This window comes from Periplaneta americana, chromosome 13 (assembly GCF_040183065.1).
Source record: "Periplaneta americana isolate PAMFEO1 chromosome 13, P.americana_PAMFEO1_priV1, whole genome shotgun sequence".
In the NCBI taxonomy this organism is placed as follows: Eukaryota; Metazoa; Arthropoda; class Insecta; order Blattodea; family Blattidae; genus Periplaneta; species Periplaneta americana.
In genome coordinates this window covers 93441879-93463945 of record NC_091129.1, presented here as the reverse complement: position 1 = coordinate 93463945, position 22067 = coordinate 93441879, and the positions used below count along the sequence as shown (strand labels likewise).

The 22067-nt window shown below is 37.0% G+C and overlaps 1 protein-coding gene across 3 annotated transcripts in view; it reads right to left on the bottom strand.

Moving 5' to 3' along the window:
- LOC138712113 (potassium voltage-gated channel protein Shaw-like) overlaps nucleotides 1–22067 on the bottom strand; it is a 932154-nt gene that overhangs the window by 50690 nt on the left and 859397 nt on the right. For all 3 annotated transcript variants that reach the window (XM_069843532.1, XM_069843530.1, XM_069843531.1), the window contains one exon: nucleotides 6549–6758. In XM_069843532.1, coding sequence (XP_069699633.1) covers nucleotides 6549–6758 — 210 coding nt within the window. The remainder of the gene's footprint in view (nucleotides 1–6548; nucleotides 6759–22067) is intronic.

Below are 22067 nucleotides of genomic sequence, written 5' to 3'. Positions count from 1 at the left end.
GATTTATCACCAGAGCTATCAGATCTTATCACACTTGAGGGGCTACGGTATTTCAAAAGTCTTGTTGTTGTCCTCGTTGATATAATTTTTTCTCTTTTTCCACTTTTCCGTCGAAACCAATGAATGACGCATCAAGTGTAACAAAGTGGACATAATACTGAATGGCGCCAAACTAAAGTCAATGTACATAAGATGAGCACAGAGAATAGATGATTCAGTAAGTATCCTGTAGGCTGTGACCAAACCTGCCCTAACTTGTGTATTATGATCATTGCACCTGTCACTTTGTTGACACATTAAATTTCTGCCTTGAACATGCGTACTAGAGTCATTTCTCCCTTTCGTCACATATTGGATGCATGTCTGTATGAGACTGTTCGGAAATATCTTCCAATACAGACTATATCCAACAATATGATAGGAAAAAAAATCAGCTGTAATGTCTAATATGCCATAAAATCGGAATATTTTGATGCGTGTGCAAATTATTTCGGGACGCGGGACGCAATGGTCGAAATCGGGACTGCCCCGGAAAATATCTGAACCTCACAAGTGATACCAACAAGACACCACTTATGAGGCAACTAGGACAAGAGATAATGGGGTAGAATGGCCAGTTTCCTTTCCTCCATTACAAACATCGCTGACTAATAACATATTACACTAATCAAACTTCAGATGTATACAAACATTATTGTTCTTCCTCTGACACTTACGTGTATATTCAAGTGAAATATACTGCCTGATATTAGATGTACATATCAGCCAGAACCTCAATAAGAGGTGGAAGTTTGCTTAATATTAACTAATTGGCCTGATAGACTTTCATAGTTGGATGACATTACTAACCAAGGAAGACACTGGCATAGCTTAGGCCATACCTGCACAAACAGCGCTTAATGAGAGCGCGCGGAGCGGGAAAGCCGTGTTTACCGCTCGCCGAAACGGAAAGGAAGATACGTCAGAATGACATAGACTTGCTGTAGGTAGAGGAGAGGGAAACGACCACTCAGCTATCTAGTGTAGTGCAGTATGTAGGCCTATTCTCAGTAACTGTTTCACGTTGCTTACCTATTGCTACAGTACAGTATGGAGGAATCTAAAAGACGGAACATAACATTTAACATTTAACGTTTTACAGCTCGAACGTATCGATCTTCAATGTGACCTAAGGGCTAAAGATCGTTTAAATAATACTACTAGCCTGGTTGAGTTTTACAAGACTAAACATTAGCAATAATATCCACGACTACACAGGCTGGCTGTGAAAATGATTGCTATATTTGGCTCAACATTTATATTTGTGAGCAATTGTTTTCTATAATCAACTTTAATAAAGGCAGGCATCGAACATCTTTAATTGATGTTTCATTATGACCAGTAGGTTACTGTTCCTTTCAGCTGCCAACAGCATAAAACCTCGTTTTCATGTACTGATAAATAAAAAATATAACAAAATGATATTGTACATTTAAGTAGCTATAGAATTTCTATTATTTCTGTAAAATAAATATTTCTTTATTAATTAATAATAGTCCAAGATAGTTTTGCAAACACTGAACGGGAATTCATTTCATAAACACTCGTAATAGTACTTTCTTTTTTTGTATATTTTGTATGTGATCATCCCTTCTTCCAGTCCACCCTGATACAGAGTGCAGCTAATATCTGCATTCCGCTCATGAGCTGTGAGCCGGCTCGGAGAGCGCAAACCTTGTGCAGGCCTGGCTTAGGGGGTAGCGCGTTTTTCTGTGGATCCGGAGCTGCAGTCGGCCATGAATTTGATTTCCGCATAAGCTAAATACTGATAGTGTATTGACGTAGACCTACGTCTTTCTCCTCACTAGGTTTTGGGGAAGGTAATTTGGGAATTGACTCACACAAAAATGGAACCTTCTCTTCATCTATTTGTACTTCCTTTTTTTTTTCTCTTCATTCAATTCCCTCTGTTCTCATTATATTCCGCTTGCTGTCCTTGTATTCCCTTTGTTATCATTTTATTTCTCTTTTCCCCTTTGTCCTCCTGAATGCCCCTATCTCCTTGGTTTTTCCTGTATTCCTCTGTTCACCTTGTATTTCCTTCTCCCTTTATATTTCCTTTTCCTCTTATTCCCGTTGTTCTCATTGTATCCATCCTGTTCTCCTTGTATTCATTTTATCTGTTTGTTATTCTTGTATTCCCCTTTTCTCCTGGTATTCCCATTTTACTATTGTTCTCCTTATGATCTCCTTGTTTTCCTTGTATTTCCATTGTCATTGTAAATATATTCCTTCTTCTCCTTCTTCTTCTTCTTTTTCTTCGTCTTCTTCTTCTTCTTCTTTTTCTTCTTCTTCTTCTTCTTCTTCTTGCATTTCCCTTGTTATCCTAGCATTTCTCCTGTTCGCCTTGCAGTTCTTTTGTTGTCGTTGCATTCTACTTGTTATTGTGTTTCCCTTGTTCTCTTTGCATTCCCCCATTCTCCTTTCATTCCCCTTGTTCTTATATTTTCCTTCTTCTTGTGTCTTTCTTGTTCTTACATTTTCTTTGTTTTCCTTGTTGTCCCTGTACTCCTCTTCTTCTCTTTTTGTTATACTTGAACTCATTGTATTCCCATTGTAATCGTCGAATTTTCTGTTCAGTATTTTTCCCTTGTTCTCCTTGTATTATACTTGTATTCCTTGTATTTCTATTGTACTCGTTGAAAATATGTTTTTCTCCCTGTATCCCTCTTGCTCTGCTTGTATTATACTTGTACTGCTTTAATTACTATTGTACTCCTTGAAAATACCTTGTTGTCCCTGTATTCCTCTTCTTCTCCTTTTGTTATACTTGAACTCATTGTATTCACATTGTAGTCGTTGAATTTTTTTTCTTCAATATTTTTCCCTTGTACTCCTTGTATTTCTATTGTACCCGTTGAAAATACGTTTTTCTCCCTGTATCCCCCTTGTTCTGCTTTTATTATATTTGTACTGCTTTAATTTCTATTGTACTCCTTGAAAAATACCTTGTTGTCCCTGTATTCCTCTTCTCCTTTTGTTATACTTGAACTCATTGTATTCCCATTGTAGTCGTTGAATTTTTTGTTCAATATTTTTCCCTTGTACTCCCTGTATTATACTTGTACTTCTTGTATTTCTATTGTACTCGTTGAAAATACGTTTTTCTCCCTGTACCTCATTTGTTCTGCTTGTATTATACTTGTACTTCTTTAATTTCTATTTTATTCCTTGAAAATACCTTCTTGTCCCTGTATTCTTCTTCTTCCTTTTGTTATACTTGAAATCATTGTATTCCCATTGTACTCGTTGAATTTTATTTGTTCTCCCTGTTTCCCCCTTGCCCTTCTTGTATCAAACTTATACTTCTTATATTTATATTGTACTCGTCGATCATACTTTGTTCTACCTGTATTCTCCCTGTTCTTCTTGTTCCTCAAGCTGTTTGCCAACCCTTCTACTTAAAGATATGCAGTATAATAATGCTATACACTTTGAGATTCATTTTTCGAGATTTTCTGCAAGTTCAAGGCGAATGTCAGGTAATCCCATGGCGAATCCTCCAATCATCTCGCGACATATCATCTCGATGTTGCCAGTTGTATAGACGGTAAATAATCTAGTACTTGAAACAACTTCTTTAAATAACCAAGATGTCTCCCTCCGTTGTGTAATGTTTACAATGTTTTTAATGGAGCCGTGGTTCTTGGGCTCAAGACAAGCTAATGGCGATAAATTACTTAGAATGTATTTTCTCCAGTAATAAGTGAATCAGAAGTCCTGTCTTATACATTTAATCTTTCTACGAATGAAGGGAGTTCAGGAAAAATTTACCTGCCATTCACCAGAATTAAACTCTGGAAATCTGAATGGCCGAAATAATCTTCGATCAGATATATTCCGCGTCTTTATTCATTTTAAATGGCGAAGTGATTTGAAGGCTTACGCCGCAGCCTAGGCTTATTCTGTCTTACCACTCTTTTATTTAATAATGTTAAGTCCGTACGACCGCTTTGTATTTTGTACATATCATGAACAGCTCTTTTACGGCCAATTTGTAATGAATGGTTCCTTAATTTTCTTTTCCTTTCATAATATGCCATCTACCAAAATTATCTGCGATTCTTGGTGTATTACCAGTTATATCTAACAATACGGGTCGATATTAAATAACTATTTTTTATTCCTATCGATTTTATATTCTTCTAGATCTTGCCTACACTGCTTAGGTACACCTTGTATAATATACTTCATTTATTGAACTATTCACTGGTTAACAGCTATTTTGCATCTGGTGTGTGATAAATCAATTCATATCAATTTTTTTGTTGTAGAATCCGAAACGGCATTCGGAACTGCTGTATCACATAAGAGTTTTGAGATATTCTAGACCAGCGGTCATCAGAACACTGCGCCCTCGGGCTAGCGTCTCTTATCCGCGGACAAGACACTGCCCTAGCGTTCATTCGTGGCTGCTGGCGGGTATGCTGTCTCCCTGTCCCTTGTGCACGACGGAACATATTTCCTTACCCTCCATGCACTCTTACTCATTTCAGCGAGTGCTGACGACCACTGTTTTAGACTTTATATGAAGTTTTTAATATCTTTACATTGTTAATATTGTCATTTTTTCAAGGATAGTGTACAATAAATCAGAATTAGATGGTTAAACTATGTATTTGGATGTATTATATGGTGGAAGAAGTTTTAAAGAGAGTCACTATAATTATGGTAGAGGTTTTAGTTATGCGAAAAGTGTACCGGCATTGGCTGGTAGAGGCAACTCAGATCGCGACGTCAGTCCTGTAGTCTAGTGCTTGCTGAAACGTGATTTTGTTGGTTTGTAACCATTTTTTATGTTGTCAAGAAAACTTAAGTGGGGTTCTGAATGTTATGTTATGCTTGAATTTAAAATGGTCCATATTTACCAATATCGTATTACTGTATTTCTGTTAGTGCTATGTATTATGGAATGTGACATGATAGAAATAAAATGATTTTTCCACTGAATTCAGCACCCCAAATTTAGGTAAATCTACTCATTTACACACCAAATACATGAAAAAAAGTTTCAATGTGTTGACCAGTACAGTGCGCCAGTGAAGTCTCTCCTCACTGGAGACAACGGAGTGTATGCGCTAGCAACTGCAGTTATGTTAGTAAGTTAGTAGCTGGAATTTACGCTAGGAACAAAACGTAAACTGTGTACTCACCACAATCATAACAGATGCTGGAAGTATTTTCCTCGTTCTTGAAGGGACAGTTCGACTATTTTACACTTATTTACAAACACTTTCACTAATATTTCTTGCGTAATAGACTGCACGTAATTAAGTATAGCCTATTCGTCTTAAGTTCATTGGTAAAAGGGTAATCTTTTCTTAATCATTTTATTTTAATTCATGAACCATTGTAATTTTATATAAGGGTACTACAATTGAAGCTTGCTTTTTACAGCCATATGTGCTGTCCACTTAAATATTCCAGCCTCCTGTGCTAATTTTCGCGTTGATTTTGTAGGACTCCGCAACATTAAATCCCAGATTTCATCAAGATTTTCTGTCGTTAAACTTGTAGGCCTGCCACTTCTTGGTGCATCGAGAACTGACCCGGTTCCAGGGAATTTACTGATCAAATCACGTACAGTATTGTGATTTAGACACCTGGAATTAGGAAAACGCATAGAAATTTCACATTTTCCGTAAACTTATCACCTTCGCGAAAAACTTATTCCACCGCTCTTTCTTCAATAGAAAGCATTGTCACCAGTAGTCTTTAGCCACCACTCTCTCACAATTAGACTGCAGTACACCCCATTTATCCTCAACTGATACCGTTAGCTAAACAACCCCCACTCAAGGATGTGGCAATGAGCGTGTTCCGAATCTCAGCGCTGAGCAATCTGATGGCATCACGGTGTTCCGATGCTCCACCGGTGTCGCACCGGTGGCATCAGCTTGCAGAGGTGGTGGCAGTCTCCATCAGCCGCTATCAGTGAATCTGACTGGTTCTTGTATACGGCGGGAATTAACAGACGAATGACATCGTGCACTGTTGTGTCATGACGGAGTGTTCTGCTTTAGTTCTGCTGTATTGTTTGTAATGAGCACAACGTAAAAACAATATGTTAATGGCTTATGAGCGAACATGTCAACGGACCAGTTATTACTACCGGTTCAATAAATAAATTGTTTATGCTCTCTTTTCTTTGAACGAGATGGCAGTACGGAAATTTCGCAAAATTTTGCTGACGTAGCACAGACAACAACTTATACAGTCGCCATAACAGCCATCGATCCTTCCAGCAGTTTTGTTCCTATTTCGCTGCAGCGTGACGTCATTGTTGTCCACCGGTCCGGTGAGATTCGGAATACGCTGATTGGCTCGGCCCGGCTGATGCTACCAACATAATTGCAGTTGCGAACGCATACACTCCGCTGTCTGCAGTGCGGAGAGACTTTCTGGCGCACTGTATTATTAGCATTATTGCTGAAATAAAATTACGTCAATAAAATTATATAAAAAGGACTAATATTAGTCTAGAGTCAGATTAAAACTGTATTTCCTACCTGTGTGTGCGAGTAGAACATGGAGAAGTTGGAGACTATGACTGGAACAGGCAGTGCTATGGTGAGGACGCCAGCCAGCGCGCAGAGGGCCCCCACGAACATGCCGAGGTACGTCTTGGGCACCATGTCTCCATACCCGACGGTGGTCATGGTCACTATGGCCCACCACAGGCCCTCAGGAATACTCTTGAAGTCGTTGTGCGGGTTCGGCTGCCGGTAGGTGTGAAGCAAACGCTCGTCAGTATTGCACACAGTCCTTACTATTATTAGTAGACCTCGAAAGATAAGGCACTAAAAAATTGTATTTTAGGCGCCTAAAAAGGCTCTAAAAACAACAAAAATTGGGCACTAAAAGGCATTAAAAATATACTGAATCACTCATGATTCATACAGTAAACATCCATAAGACCATAAGTAACTTAAGGGGGAGGACCTATAGAAATGACCAAACATGTGTCAAAATTAGGCTAACATTTTTTTTTTTTTTTTTTTAATTTTTAGTGTAAATGTACTTCATAGTATTGCCTTCATTTCAGCGAAATTTCAAGGTTTTTAGAAAGAAAGTAATTGCTTTTACGCAATTTTTAAAATAGCCGCTGCGCTCCAGTCACTTTACTATGTACTTAAACTCCTCCGTTTATCCGGAGTTCATTTATTTTACATTTTTCAACATTTTATATGTAATATTTCAGATAATAGCAGAGATAATAGAATAACATTTTCAGGATATATTCTCACATTATACATGAATAATTCTGTAAGAGGAAATTGTCGAATTTCAAATTAAAAATAAGTTAAAAATAGACGTGCAATTTTTCTTTCTGTTCATAAAAATGCAAAATAAAAATAGAAATATAAAATTAAAATTTCTAAAAAATCCTCAAACAAAATTGATTAACAGTCTTTTAGCTTTCATTTAAGACAAGATTTGTGATTCTGTGATACTCTTGAGAGCAGATACATAATTTTCTTTATAATACCGCATTTTTTGTATTTTTCATGTCTGTGACTGTATCATAAAGGACAAAGGGGAAAATGTTGTATTTAAAAGCCTTCATACATTGATATGAAACTATGTTAGGGAAATAGAGGCTCTACTTAAAGTAATATGAGAAAAGAGATTTTCTGTAGGTCCTTCCCCTTAACAAAATGGACCGGAAAAGTAGTTTCTCTGTTCTACGGACTTGTTTCACTTGTACTTATGTATCCACAACTTCACGTACATTCTTTGAGTTACAATAAACAACAAGCAAATTTTCAAGATTAACACAGAAACTTCTGCCACGTTTATTGAACAAAATCAATTTAGGCCTATATGCTGAAAAAGATCTTTCAACGTACACTGATGTGACTGAGGCACACTTGTACAGTGCCATCCTGGCTACATAATCGTTCCATTAGTAGTGAAAGCAGGAAATTCTGCTATCCATTGACGATATAAAGAAGCTTTCGATGTTTTCAATTTTGACATTTTTCACCATACAACAGTACCCTCACAAAGATAATCCTAGACTGACTGCGTATTTCGTGTTCCCAACACAGTGCTACAGTCAGAAGGAGTAAGCAAAACAACAATGCTGCATTGCAGCAATGTGTCTCATATCTATGGCTACTATAAGAATTGCAATATCCTTAGTTTCGAACGCAGAAATAAATGCAGTATTGAATGAGTAGTCATATAAAGAAAAAGGCAAAATAAGTACATCTAAAAGCAAAAAAAGGGTAAAAAAGTATATAATAAAGCAAAGAAAGTACATAAAAAAGCAAAAAAAGCGTTAACGACAAAAAAGGGAAGATCAAACTTCATCAGAATGCTCCATTTCTCATGATTCGTGCACATTTACTAAAAGCCTTTAAATATGAACATTCAAATAAAATAGACATTTTCCTAAACATCCGATGTTTAATTATTAGTTTGTGTCATACGTGACATCGGTTTTTTATGTTTGCTGTTTTTTAACCCTTAAATTGGCAACGTATGCTATAGGATGCAACAGGTTAATAGGCTATAGGCTGTAATTTTAATAGAAAAATAGAATAGTAATATGCGTTACAAGAGCGGTATGTTGACATTTTCATGTTCGAGGAAAAGATTGAAAAAGCGAAACGTAGTTGAGCTTTTTTAATTTCCGAGAACATGAAAACAAACATACCGCTCGTGTATCGTACATTATTTTGTGCGAAGATCGTTTGTTACATACCTGAAAGAGGAATTTCTAATTAGTTGCAATGAAATCTCCATCTTGGTTTCTGTTCAATGACGGCAACTTTAGAAAACAAATATATCTATCTTCAACATTGTTCCTATAAAATGTTTTCTGTGTTTACTATACTGCAGCAGGACGTGATATACGTCTGTCTTCCCCCCCCCCCAAAGTCTTGTTGATTTTTTCACGGCTTCCTTAATGTTACTTGTTACTTGTATTACAAATGCAGTAACTTTTGTGGTGTTGTAGAGTTTACTTAATTTTTGCAAATATTTAAAAACAATAATTAACAGTGTAGTTTAGGTGAAATTGCAGTGGTAAGTTTCCAATTTATAATTATTACTATATTGAACGTCTTTAAAAATAATATGTTCAAAGCCTAAAGCAGTAAAATGAATATGACGCTTAAGCGGTAAGAATAGGGAAATAGTGTGTTACGTTGGGAATACTGAATGTGGTATTTCACACTTACCGCGTATTGATTTTGTGCGGAAAGCAAGCAAATACGCACGATCTCGCACAAAAAAAAATTGTTAGGAAAATTAAAATTTCACAATACTCTAATATTGCACAACATATAAAATATGGACATTGCGATAGTTGTTTTCTTTACAGTCCGATACGGTTTAATAAACTAGTGTGAGAAATGAAGTTCTGACAATTTAAGGATTAAGATTTTTATGCCATTATACTTAATTGGGCAATGCAATTTACAGGGTCTCTATGGTTATTATTGTGAGCATATGACGGTCGTCAATTTTATTATTAACTAGCCGTACCCGTGCGCTCCGCTGCACCCGTTAGAAATAAATATAAAGCAATTACATAATTAAAATAGGACATTTTATGCAGGGAACATTCGTGGTTGATAGAAGGATAAATCGTTTAATATGTTACTTAATTTAAATTGTATTTAAAAAATTAAAATGCAATCATTTTGATCCAGAGACCACTCATTCGGTCATAAAATTATTTTAGGAAATACAGGAAACGAATGTACAGAATAGCCTATCAAGTTTTCTGTGCATAAGAAGCTATTTTAATCTTACCTGTCCTCGATTCACTCAGAAGTTACTGTAATAACATTATAGCATTATGTCCATTTAGAGAAACTACACTTTCCAATGGTGAATTAATGATTAATTATACAAATCGGTTAATTTAGCTTCCGATATTACTTCATACAAACACAGAAACGTTCTCTGTAGGCTATCTTTCATAGATTTCGATTGTTGCTGTCCAAGGCCCCTTATAGACGAAATCATTTGTTTTTTAATTCATTACACGGCCTTAGATGGAAGTTATTTTAATTTTAAAACTCATTTATCTCATTAAATATCAGTCCTATCAACATTTTTCATGGAATAAAACTTATCGGAAATTATTTTTAAAGAAACTTTTGTTATGTAATATTTTTAATGGAAATTAATAATAAGGGAGATATTTCGATTCATTTAATTCAAGCCCCCTTATAACCCCCCTTTTTAATAAAATATTTTGAATACCATATAGCCTAAATTCTAAGTTACAACGAACTTAATTTATATTCCAATTTTCATATAAATCGGTTCAGCCATTATCGTGTGAAAAGGTAACAAACATACAGACAGACATACAAACAAAAATTTCAAAAATGCGATTTTCGGTTTCAGGGTGGTTAATTATATATGTTAGGACCAATTATTTTTGGAAAATCGAAAATTACCAGAAAAATTTCGGCTACAGATTTATTATTAGTATAGATACAAGAATAAAAAAGTGAAGATAATAAAGTTTGAGGTTAGAGTCCTTCTAAAGCAATACCGGAAACAAGATTATAAAACTTCTGCCGCGGCTCCAAAAATATGTGAAGTTGAGGGTGAAGGTATCGTCAGCGGTGTCGTTAGTGAGAGTACAGCACAATGATTTTTCCAGCGTTTCAATAGTGGAATAGAACACATTAAAAATTTAGGCTACAAAGTCCTGGAAGACTTGATGTATGTAACACTGAAAACACACGCAGGTACATGGAAGAAAACGTACAAAAAAACGTACTTGTGGGTTGTGAGAAAAACTGTTTCAACAGATATGAATTGAATTTGAAGTGAATTGAATTTACGGAAGGGGGCACTATGACCCAGCACTGCGACCTGTTAAAGTCTATTGCGCTAACCCTCAAGCTAGGCGCATTCCTAAACCTACTCCGGCTGACTACACTAAGGTTCGCTGCGTACCCAGGTGTCGAGCAGGAAACCCCCCTCGTCCCTAGGCCAGCCACCTCCGTGCGTCGCCAGCCGGCGATTGGGGAATGCTGTGGTATGATGACGAAATGAAGAAATGGTGACGGAATGATGTAGATGCCTAATATGGGAAAAAACGGGAGAACCCCGAGAAAAACCCCAACTGCGACCTTGTCAGCCACAAGTGTCACTATGGATTTTTCAAATGACTCGAACCCGGGCCGCCTACGTGACAGAGGTCTGACCACTCAACCACCGCAGGGGTTCAACAGATATGAGTACAATACATCGCCACATTAAAACGCTTACTTAGAAAATTATACTGTAGTTGTTGATAAGTACCTCATAAATTGACACCTGAACAGGCTTAACGCAAGTTGATATTTGTTGTCAGCTTATCCCTAATCCCATGGATGTTAGATTTATCAGAAGAATTGTCACAGGTAATGTATATATTACCGCAACCCTGATACCTGAAAACAGTGGCTCGATCCCCGTCAGCCTGCCAAAGTTGTTGTTGAACAAAATTGGTTCGGCCCCAAAGTAGTGGTGGAATTTTGGAGATTTGATTCGCTGGGAGTTTATTTCAAACGGACATGCAGTCGAATCAGATTTTATTCTCAGGAGATAGGAAGAGTTAATGAAGTTTTGAGAGTGGTACCCGGAATTAGTTAATCGAAATAGAATTCTCTTGCAACAGGACAATGAGAGACCAAATATCGCTCGAACAACCATAGAAATAATCCAGGAACTGAGAAGAATCGAACTGCTATAATCACATTTAGCATATAGCCGTGATATTGTTCCTTGAGATTTCTGTTTCGATCCACAGCCCACTTCCTGCATGGAAGAAATTTCTAAATACTTGGAAGTCGTTGACATGGATACTCGTATTATTGAATCCTTTGCATCAAGACCAGAAACTGGTAACGTTGCAGGATAACCAATCTTCCTGAAGCGTGGCTCAAGAAAATAAAATCTAAGGGACTTTACAATGAAGATTAGATTAATTTCTTGTCAGAAGTCACTCAAACTAAAATTTTGCTCCAAATCCAACTTTACTTATGAAACAATATCTGTATATTGATTTTTCGGCGGGTGTCATATTATTTCCTACATTTTAATATTAGTTGTTGTTTAGTCAACTGTCCGAAGACAGGTCTGAACGTCACAAGTGATACCAAGAAGGCACAACTTATAAGGCAACTAGGCCAGGAGATAATGTGGTAGGGTTTCCAGTTCCTTTCCACCTCCATTGCATACATAGCTGACTAGCTACATATTACACTAATCAATCTTCAGACTGTTATGTTTATACAATGCTACATTACTGATTAGAATTTATAATAGTTTATATTTTTGTATCAATTAACCATTGTAGACTTTGTTCTTTTATGATTGTTTATAATGATATCACTGTTGTATAGTTAATTTCTTAACACTACTGTACAATTTATTACTGTTTTTATTTGTATTCACTGTGATCGACGTTTATTGGCCAACTCCTGTTAACCAACATATAAATATCAATAAAATATCAAAATAATAATAATAATAATAATAATAATAATAACAATAATAATAATAATATTATTATTATTATTATTATTAATATTATTATAAGATTTATTTGTCATCAACATTTATATTAGTTACGGTGTACCACTACATTTTTGTATACAGGTTTCAACATAACTTTATTACAGTTATCTACAATTATTATGCAATCTCGACAGCCTGTTAAACTAATAACCCTTCTACTCCCGCTATTAACTTAACTCCAAATAGTCAATTTCTCTTTATTGATCTTAAATATTCACCATCTTTTCGTTCCATACTTACGTACCTTCCAGCATTCTATTCTTACTAATATAAACTTAGGCTATATATAGACTAATTCCATCATTCTACGTCCTATCTTACTCGTTCAAATTTACAGTATTATTATTACTTTATCAAAATTAATTTTAACTGGCTATCCTATTTAAAATCACTATACTAACATTACCTATTTAACACTTAACACTTCACACGTTTTAACTCATTGGGATCCTTTTTCTTCCTAATATACGTCATTATAATAATCTTGTTAATCTTGACATGAGTATCTAGTTAACTTTAGTTTAATCATCCATTCCTTAACCTCAATCAACACTCAGAATAAACTATCAAAAATTATAATTACTCTCATTAATATCTCTTTCATAAACTTCACTATGGTATATCACTTTCTAAAATTTACTTCTTTACAGTAAACTGCTATCGGTAACTATATTTATTAACTAGCCGTTATTTTAATTTCCCAACATCATTTTCAATTCTATAACTTCCTAACTGATCTCTATATCCAAGTTCCCCATAACACACTTTCAGCACACTAAACACGATTTACAACACTAAATACTAGTGGAAACACTAGTAATGCCCCACTTCGATTATTGTGATTTTCTACTGACTGACCTCAATGCCAACCAGTCGCAAAAATTACGTGTTCATAATTCTTGTGTTCGCTTCGTCTACGATGTCCGTCGCGCTGACCACATTACCCCATCCTTCCAAACTCTAAACTGGCTACGGCTTAACGAACGTAGAAATTTTCATTCTCTTGTTCTCCTTTTCAAAGTCCTTCACACTTCTACACCTACCTACCTTGCCTCCCGTTTCAGTTACCTGTCATCATATCATAATCTCTTCACACGCACGCAAAATAGCCGCATACTAGCCATACCAACACATAAGACATCATCATATTCATCATCATACACAATCTCGCTCTCGCGCTTGTGGAATATCCTACCCAGTGACATCAGGGACTGTCGGAATTTAGTAGCGTTCAAAAGCAAGCTTATTAAGCATTTTCTTACTGCGTAGAGTAGGTTTAATTCGTACTTAATCAATAAAAGAAATGCTTCTCTCTTCTTAACTTTTACAATAAACTATCTAGCTTTTATTAATCAGTTAATCTTTTAGTACTTTGATTTTTATTGTATCTGTAAATTTAATATTAATTGTAATTATAATTGTAATTGTATTCTTAATATTGTAGTTGTAATCCCCTGGTAAAGGGGAAGAGAAGGCCTGATGGCCTTATCTCTACCAGGTTAAATAAATAAATAAATAAATAAATAGATAAATAAATAAATAAATAAATAAATAAATAAATAAATAAATAAATAAATAAATAAATAAATAAATAAATAAATAAATAAATAAATAGAATAAATCACCAAACTACTATATTGAAATTCCTTTCAGATATTTTATTTATTTCTTATCGTTCCTGCACCAACTTCTAAGATTGTAACTTTTTTGGCCCTTAAGTCTACCCGTCAGCGATAAAATACTGCCCTATAGTGACGAAAGCAAAATCTCTTCACCCCTCATCCTTGTCGCATCCTGACGTCTTCTCGGAAAGCTAACCGCACTTTCTCTTGATCTCCCGTAACGCTCTCTTGTTTCTGCTTCTTGTCTTCTGCTTCTTGCTGACTCTTGTAGGTTAGACCATATGTATTATTATTATTATCATTGTTATTATTATTATTATTATTATTATTATTATTATTATTGTTGTTGTTGTTGTTGTCTTTCTAGGATTGACTGTTATATAGGTTATTTCATTCCTCCCATTACACACATACAGCAAACAGAATTTATTTATTACATTAATTCCAGTATCGTAATTCCTAAATAAACTTTACACGTAATAATTGGGATTTTCTTCAATACTGAAATACATAGGCGACGACGGTAACCACTGCACTACCGAAGGCAACTTTGTCCGCCACAGGTCTCATAGAGATGTTCGGCATCGATCTGTAACCCCTTTGATGAATCTCGTCACATGACGGAGCTACGGATGGACCATGCTGATTGGATTAGAGCGACTACGAGATTATACTACGCATGCTGGTAGTGAGTGACTAGTTTGATTTCGTTTTATTTTGCACTGTTAAAGTAGAACAAGTTGATGAGACGAGCTTTGAGGGGTAATTAATTGCCAGGCAAATTGCAACAAGTGTCCCTCAAACATTACTGAGCTCAGGTAACAAAAAGCAGTGGAGCATTAAATTGAATTATACTCCCTACATAGTGCGTAGTAAAATCTCAATCTGGAACGAATCTCCAGGGAGATTCTGTGCTCGGGTACACGTGGTAATAAATGGGACCTCTGCTTTGCATTACAAAGTCGGAGCAGAGAACTGATGCCGGACCTTGAGATCCACAAGGCAAAGTTGAATTGAGTATCAGTCAGGTGTAACCTCGTTCTGAGAAAAGTTAGTTGCTTTTAGCTCAAGTTGTAATTCGTTTGGATAATACACAAGCTGTTCGCCAAAGTGATACATGCTCCCAGTAAAAGCCTCAAGTTTTCTAATGGAGTGCATCTGGAGGAAAGCAAGTAGTATGTCATTATTTATAAATTCTGGAAAGAGAGAGATAAACTTAAAGAGACCATAACTTTACGAGTTCAGAATTTAGATTTCACATTGTAGGCTATTTATATTATAGTCTAAGACGTTCGAATTTCGAAGACAGTTACATTTTTATTCTTTTAAGGATGGTAAACTGCTATAAAACCAAAATACTGAAAATAATTTTACCTAAATAATAAAAGTGCTTCTAAAGTAGTTTATTTCATAAATGATGTAATATTCATTTCAAGACTATATGAAAATTCTAAAGTGATCCATAATTGAATGGCTCCTAGAATAACGACCTGAACTGGTGAGTAGAATAAGGTTGTAAGTCAAAAGTAGGTCTATAGACTACTAAAGGAGAATAGTTAAAGGTAATAAGGTCATGGCTACTCTGAATGGCCTAATAAGAGAATAAAGTAAAAAAAAAGGATTGTCTGTGTAATTTTATGAACAAACATATGAGCTAAGTTGTGTAATTTGTTTCAAGTTCTTATGATATAAATCTACTACCACCACCACCTCCGCCGCCACCGCCGCCGCCGCCGCCGCCGCCGCCGCCACCACCACCACCACCACCACCACCACCACCACCACCACTACAACGTTATTCAGCTCAGCTACAGAATCAAAAAACTACAAGTCTCGAAGTAGTAGCAAGACGATGGCAGCACATGATGCAAGATGTGCGATACAACATTTTTCAGCCGAAAACTAAGTTTGGCCAAAAACGGACTTACAACGTTATTCTAGGCAGCCATTCAATTAGAAAAGTTGTTAAAATAATTGGGATCAAGACACAAAAATAAAATTACTTCTAAATTATTAAAAGAAAGTATTATTTTTAAGTAGTTTAAACATTATTAGAACAGTTGTATTACATTACGAAAAGAATCTGCATCACGTTATGGTCCACAACCCTCGATCCCAGGACGAAGAGATCCTGTGCATCCCAGAGTCTTTGGTGCAGAGCAACGAGCACTTGTCCGCTTAGATTCTCACGATTAATCTTTAGAGATCCCTCGCCAAGCTCGCAGATTCTCCTGCTCCCCGTACATTAAATGAATATCGGCTAATTCAGCATTTGTGAATCATTCCATTATGTCATATTGGCGAGTGAGCTTTCTGCAAGGTTAATAATCCTCAGTTGACTTAACTTAGCATATACGAGTATTTCTTCAAATTTTGGAACGACTGTTTCAAGTATCAACAAGTGGATGTTGCTTACTCTTTCTCTTCAGATTACTGAAGAAATTGTCAGTGACGAGTGGCCTAATTTGTATCTTTGCGAGATTAAAACTACAGAACTATTAAAATGAATATCTCGTGTATAGGACACTGAAAGAAATTAGTGGAATTTTGAGTGAAGACATTATATTCGTTAGAAAATATAGAAGAAGAATTAACTCCAAAAGTTGCAAACAGCTTTGTTTACTGCCCAGTAACTTCTACAGACGTGGAACGCTCGTTTTCTGAATATAGGGCCGCTTGCAAACAATAGACACAGTCTTAGTAGGTCTATCAACAGTCTGAAGGTGATTTTTGTCGCACACTTTAATTCATAAGGTACTGTATGTTTATAAACTTCATTTTCTTGAGATGTATTCATACTGTTTGCAAACCTCATTTCAGTTAATTTTGTTTTCTGACTTAAAGATTTTTCTATGATCGCGGCTGCATTTGATATAACCATATTATGAAAAGTTTTATTGCATATTCCAACAATGTATGTTGCATATTCATGAGATATTTGCATGAGTATTTTGTAATTTAATTTCCGGGCCATAACAATCACATATGATCGACAGACGTGCATAATTCAAACTGACAAGCGTTTCATAGTCCGATCATTCATAAAGATCAGACGGTAAAATACGTGAACCATTTTGGGAAAAACTATTGCAAGTAAATTGAATGTTACTTCATATGTGATATACAGGATGTTTCCGAGGCGGTGTTACAAACTTTCAGGGATGATGGCGAAGGGCACATGTATCAATTTGAGATAAGGAACCATGGTCCGGAAATAACTGAGTCGAAAGTTATAAGCAAAAATAGTTGTGTGGAAATGGAATTGTAATTTGACACCACGTGCCCTCCTTCCCTTAACTTTTGCAACAGTCATGGAAAAATGGTATGGGCCGGATGTCTCCTACGTGGGTACTTGTCCCGATACAATCTGTGAGCTTGTCTACTGTTCCCATTGGCTCATCCGTATTCGAAAATCAGTTCTGCTTATTCCGCTCTCGTGTACTCCTCCATTTTACTAGGACTTATCGACTGTACAAGTTGCAGTGTCCAGTCGATCAGTCCTAGTGAAATGGGAGTACACTAGAGCGGAATAAGCAGAACTGATTTTCGAATACGGATGAGCCAATGGGAACAGTAGACAAACTCACAGATTGTATCGGGCCAAGTACCTACGTAGGAGATATCCGGCCCATACCATTTTTCCATGACTGTTCCAAAAGTTAAGGGAAGGAGGGCACGTGGTGTCAAATTACAATTCCATTTCCACACAACTATTTTTGCTTATAACTTTTGACTCAGTTATCTCCGGACCATGGTTCCTTATCTCAAATTGATACATGTGCCCTTCGCCATCATTCCAATACGGATGAGCCAATGGGAACAGTATGCAAAATCACAGATTTTATCGGGTCGAGTACCCACGTAGGAGATATCCGGCCCATACCATTTTTCCACGACTGTTCCAAAAGTTAAGGGAAAGAGGGCACGTGGTGCCAATGACAATTCCATTTCCACACAACTATTTTTGCTTATAACTTTCGACTCAGTTATTACCGGACCATGGTTCGTTAACTCAAATTGATACATGTGCCCTTCGCCATCATCCCTGAAAGTTTGTAACACCACATCGGAAACACTCTGTATATTTGATGTCAACACCTACATCCATATAATGTGGACCTCACAATTTTGTATCCGGTGCCAAAATTACATTCATTATAGATATACCTTTTGTAGACGCTCTTCTAATTTAGATTCATACCTCTTACGTATATTCCTTCATTATTGTATCCTCTTTCCCTTACACTCTTTCATTATTTACTATAATTTCTTACTTTTGTCCCTATTTAAGTGATCAGTATTCCCACCTTTAAAACCTAATGACTTAATTTAGATAATTCAAAATTGACACTTTTACAACTTCTTTCTTGATTTCCAGTTCACTTACATCGAACACACTCTGTTTCTAATAATACTTGTTGCTAATCCTTACTTCATCACTATTCAATCAGATCGTTATTATGTCTATTTCTTAAGTGTGTTACATTTTCTATCTCACTTATTTTCTACATGCTGTGCTTCACTATCCTGGCTAGTCACCGCCACCATCCTCCTCGCCTATTTTAATTTCCTCTATCATCTCACTTATCTTCCTACTTAACTTCTCAAGTATATTATCTAATCTACTTGCTATATCCTCAATCATCACTGGACCAGACACATTCACTTCACTCACTTCTGTCATCTTCTCTTCGCTTCTCCCCATTTCAGCCCTTGCATTCACAGAAACACTTTCACTTCCCCTCTCGACACTGACCTTCCTTCCCACTAAGCTAATTAAATCACTTCCCGAATCACTTGAATTTTTACTCGTGTCACTAAACTTCATCGTACTTGTGGTACTTAAGCCGCTTTTATCTGATTTCTTCACAATTGGTTTCTTCTTCTGTATATTCTCGATCTCAGCATTTCCTGGTTCTGTCTCGCTTCCTCCGGCACAAAATGTTTATTTTTTAATTCAGCAAATTCTCCGTCGTCTATAAGCATCTGCTCAACGATCTTGTTATGGTCCACCACAACTGCTGTTTGAACAACTGTCCATCACCTTTCACGTATATTTTGTCCCAGTTCGAATTTCGATCTTCTGTTATCCTCTGTTTAGTTGTACTGGTCGGTATTAATCTATGCCAGTGATTTTCTTCATTTTCCATACTATCCAGTTTGTGCGATATCTGCGGTTGCTTCATTTTATTTCCCTGTTGATCATTATTCTCCTCACGATTGTAAATCCATCAGTTTATCCATCAGTACCTTGCGACCTCGTATTCAGATTTCCGCTGCTCTTTTTTATATTGATGTTCTCGCTTCCTCGTATTTAATCCAAATATTAGGTGATCTTCATTTGCCTTACAGAATTCTACGTCATAGTATTTCCCATTAACTTTCAATTTTTCTTCATACGAGGCGCATCCAGAAAATAAGTTTCCCTATTTAAAAAAAAAAAAAGAATACACACTTTCAGGAAAATATTTATTGGCAACAGGTACAGCAATGTTTCAGCTATTTTTCAACATAGCCACCATTAGAATTGAGACACTTGTCGTATCGTGGGATCAACTTTTGTATCCCTCCGTCGTAGAACTCTGCCGTCTGTGAATGGAACCAGCGTGTGACAGACGTCTTCAGCTCTTCGTCGTTGCCAAAACGCTCACCGGACGACAGGAATTTCTTGAGGTGCAAGAAAACGTGAAAATCACTGGGAGCAAGATCAGGACTGTAGGGTGGGTGATCAAACAACTCCCAGCCAAATTCCGTCAAAAGAGCTGCTGTGCCCCGAGCCGTATGTGGACGAGCATTGTCATGGAGGAGCACAACACCTGCAGTAAGCATTCCACGCCTCTTGTTTTGAGTGGCACATCGCAATTTTCGCAGTGTTTCACTGTAACGGTCAGCGTTCACTGTTTCACCTCTTGTAAGGAAGTCAATGAGCAGAATGCCCTTCCTGTTCCAGAACATCGTGCACATCACTTTCCGTACCGACAGCGTCTGTTTGAATTTAGTCCTGACCGGAGATCCACTATGCCGCAAATGCATTGACTGCTGCTTTGTTTCCGGGGTGAAGTGCGAAATCCAAGTCTCATCGCCCGTGACGATCCTGTGGAGGAACTCGTCGCCGTCATCGTGATACCGTTGCAGAAATGTCAGTGCTGCTCCTAAACGTTGCATTTTGTGTTCGGGTGTCAGGTTTTTCGGCACCCACCTGGCACACACTTTTTTGAACAGCAGGTGCTTAGTGACAATCTCATGCAACAAGGATCGCGATATCTGCGGAAAATGGCTGATCAGCTCCGTAATCGTGAAGCGACGGTTCTCCATGATGCACTGCCGCACCAGCTCAACACGATCATCATTGATGAGAGACGGTCGCCCAGTGCGCTCTTCATCATGGGCACTTTGACGACCTTCGGAAAACTGCCTACACCAGCGACGCACCATCTGCTTACTCATGATGTTCGGCCCATAGACCTGACAGAGCTGCCGATGAATTGCAATTGGCGCAATGATTTGTGCATTAAAGAACTTTATCACCGACCGAACCTCGCAGGCGGAGGGAGAAGGAATAAGAGCTTCCATTTCGGACCACTGCTGCCACGCTACTGGCACGTCATAGATGATAGATACGTCATAGATCTCTTACGCATGCGCAATTGACACTGCTAATTACGTTTACTTTCAAGGGGAAAAAATCGGGAAACTTACTTTCTGGATGCTCCTCGTATAACTTTGCAAAGTGTTCATTCGCTCTTGCCGCCTTCATGAAAGGGAGTAGTAGCTTCCTTTGACATCTGATCTCAAAGCTCAGGTCTTTTTCCATTCTCATTCTATTTCCTCGCACTCTGTGTAAGTTCCTTAATATTTTTTCTCTGATTATTATGTTTGATAATCTTATCATAATAGGCTTGTTACATCCTAATCCAATTCCATAAGTTACTTTATATGTATTTTTCCTGAACAAATATAAAAGAAATTTCCTTACGCGTCAATAAACAAACTCCTATCTCAACTCTTCAAAGGAGAAATTAACAGTGGTAAAATGGGAAGAAATATAGACACAGAGAACAAAACTTCAATATCTCAAGTATATGTGAAAAATTATAACATATAGCTTTCATTTTATAGCAATTTTATGTTACCAATTCCCAGATTGATCATTCAGTAAGACATTCCACGTTTAATTGTCTTAATTATGTCATAAAATGTGTTATGAGGAGTTCGAGTAGTCATTCAACGCGGTAAATTACACGACATCTGCGTTAAGAGGGAGAAGCAATAGAATTAAAAGTAACATTGTCTCGCGTATATTGGCTAGGAGCTGGATTTATAGTAGAGCACTTGTTTGTTCCCGGTCGATATCCTGTTATCAAACCCCACCGCAATGCGGGCCATTGGGCAATTGGCGGCTAACCGAAAGCAAATAGAAGAACAGGTAATAAATACCACCTCCTTCTCTTTTCTCGGTCGCTTTCTCGCCTCCGTTTCGAAATTTGGTACGATGAGAATCGTGGTTCCACGTTAATTGCTCTGTCAGTTTTTAGTCATCTCTCCCCAGATTTCCCATCTCTATAACTAATGAATGTCTTGGAACCGTACTCAACTTCTTGTCTTTGGTTACTCATAGTTAGGCTTAAATTATCGTTTTGTCGTTTAAAACGGTCAACATCATGCATATAATCATTGAATATGATACCACCACCTGGCAGGTGACCACAGAAGACAACAGACATTTATGCGCTGTTTCAGGAAAACCCAGCACGTAGAATACACCACCCAGTTTCGGGAAAGAAACTACAATTGTTTTGTAATGAAGGATGGATAGACCAAAGAAAAATTCTCTCCGGCACCCGAACCAGAACCCGGGTTTTCTGCTCT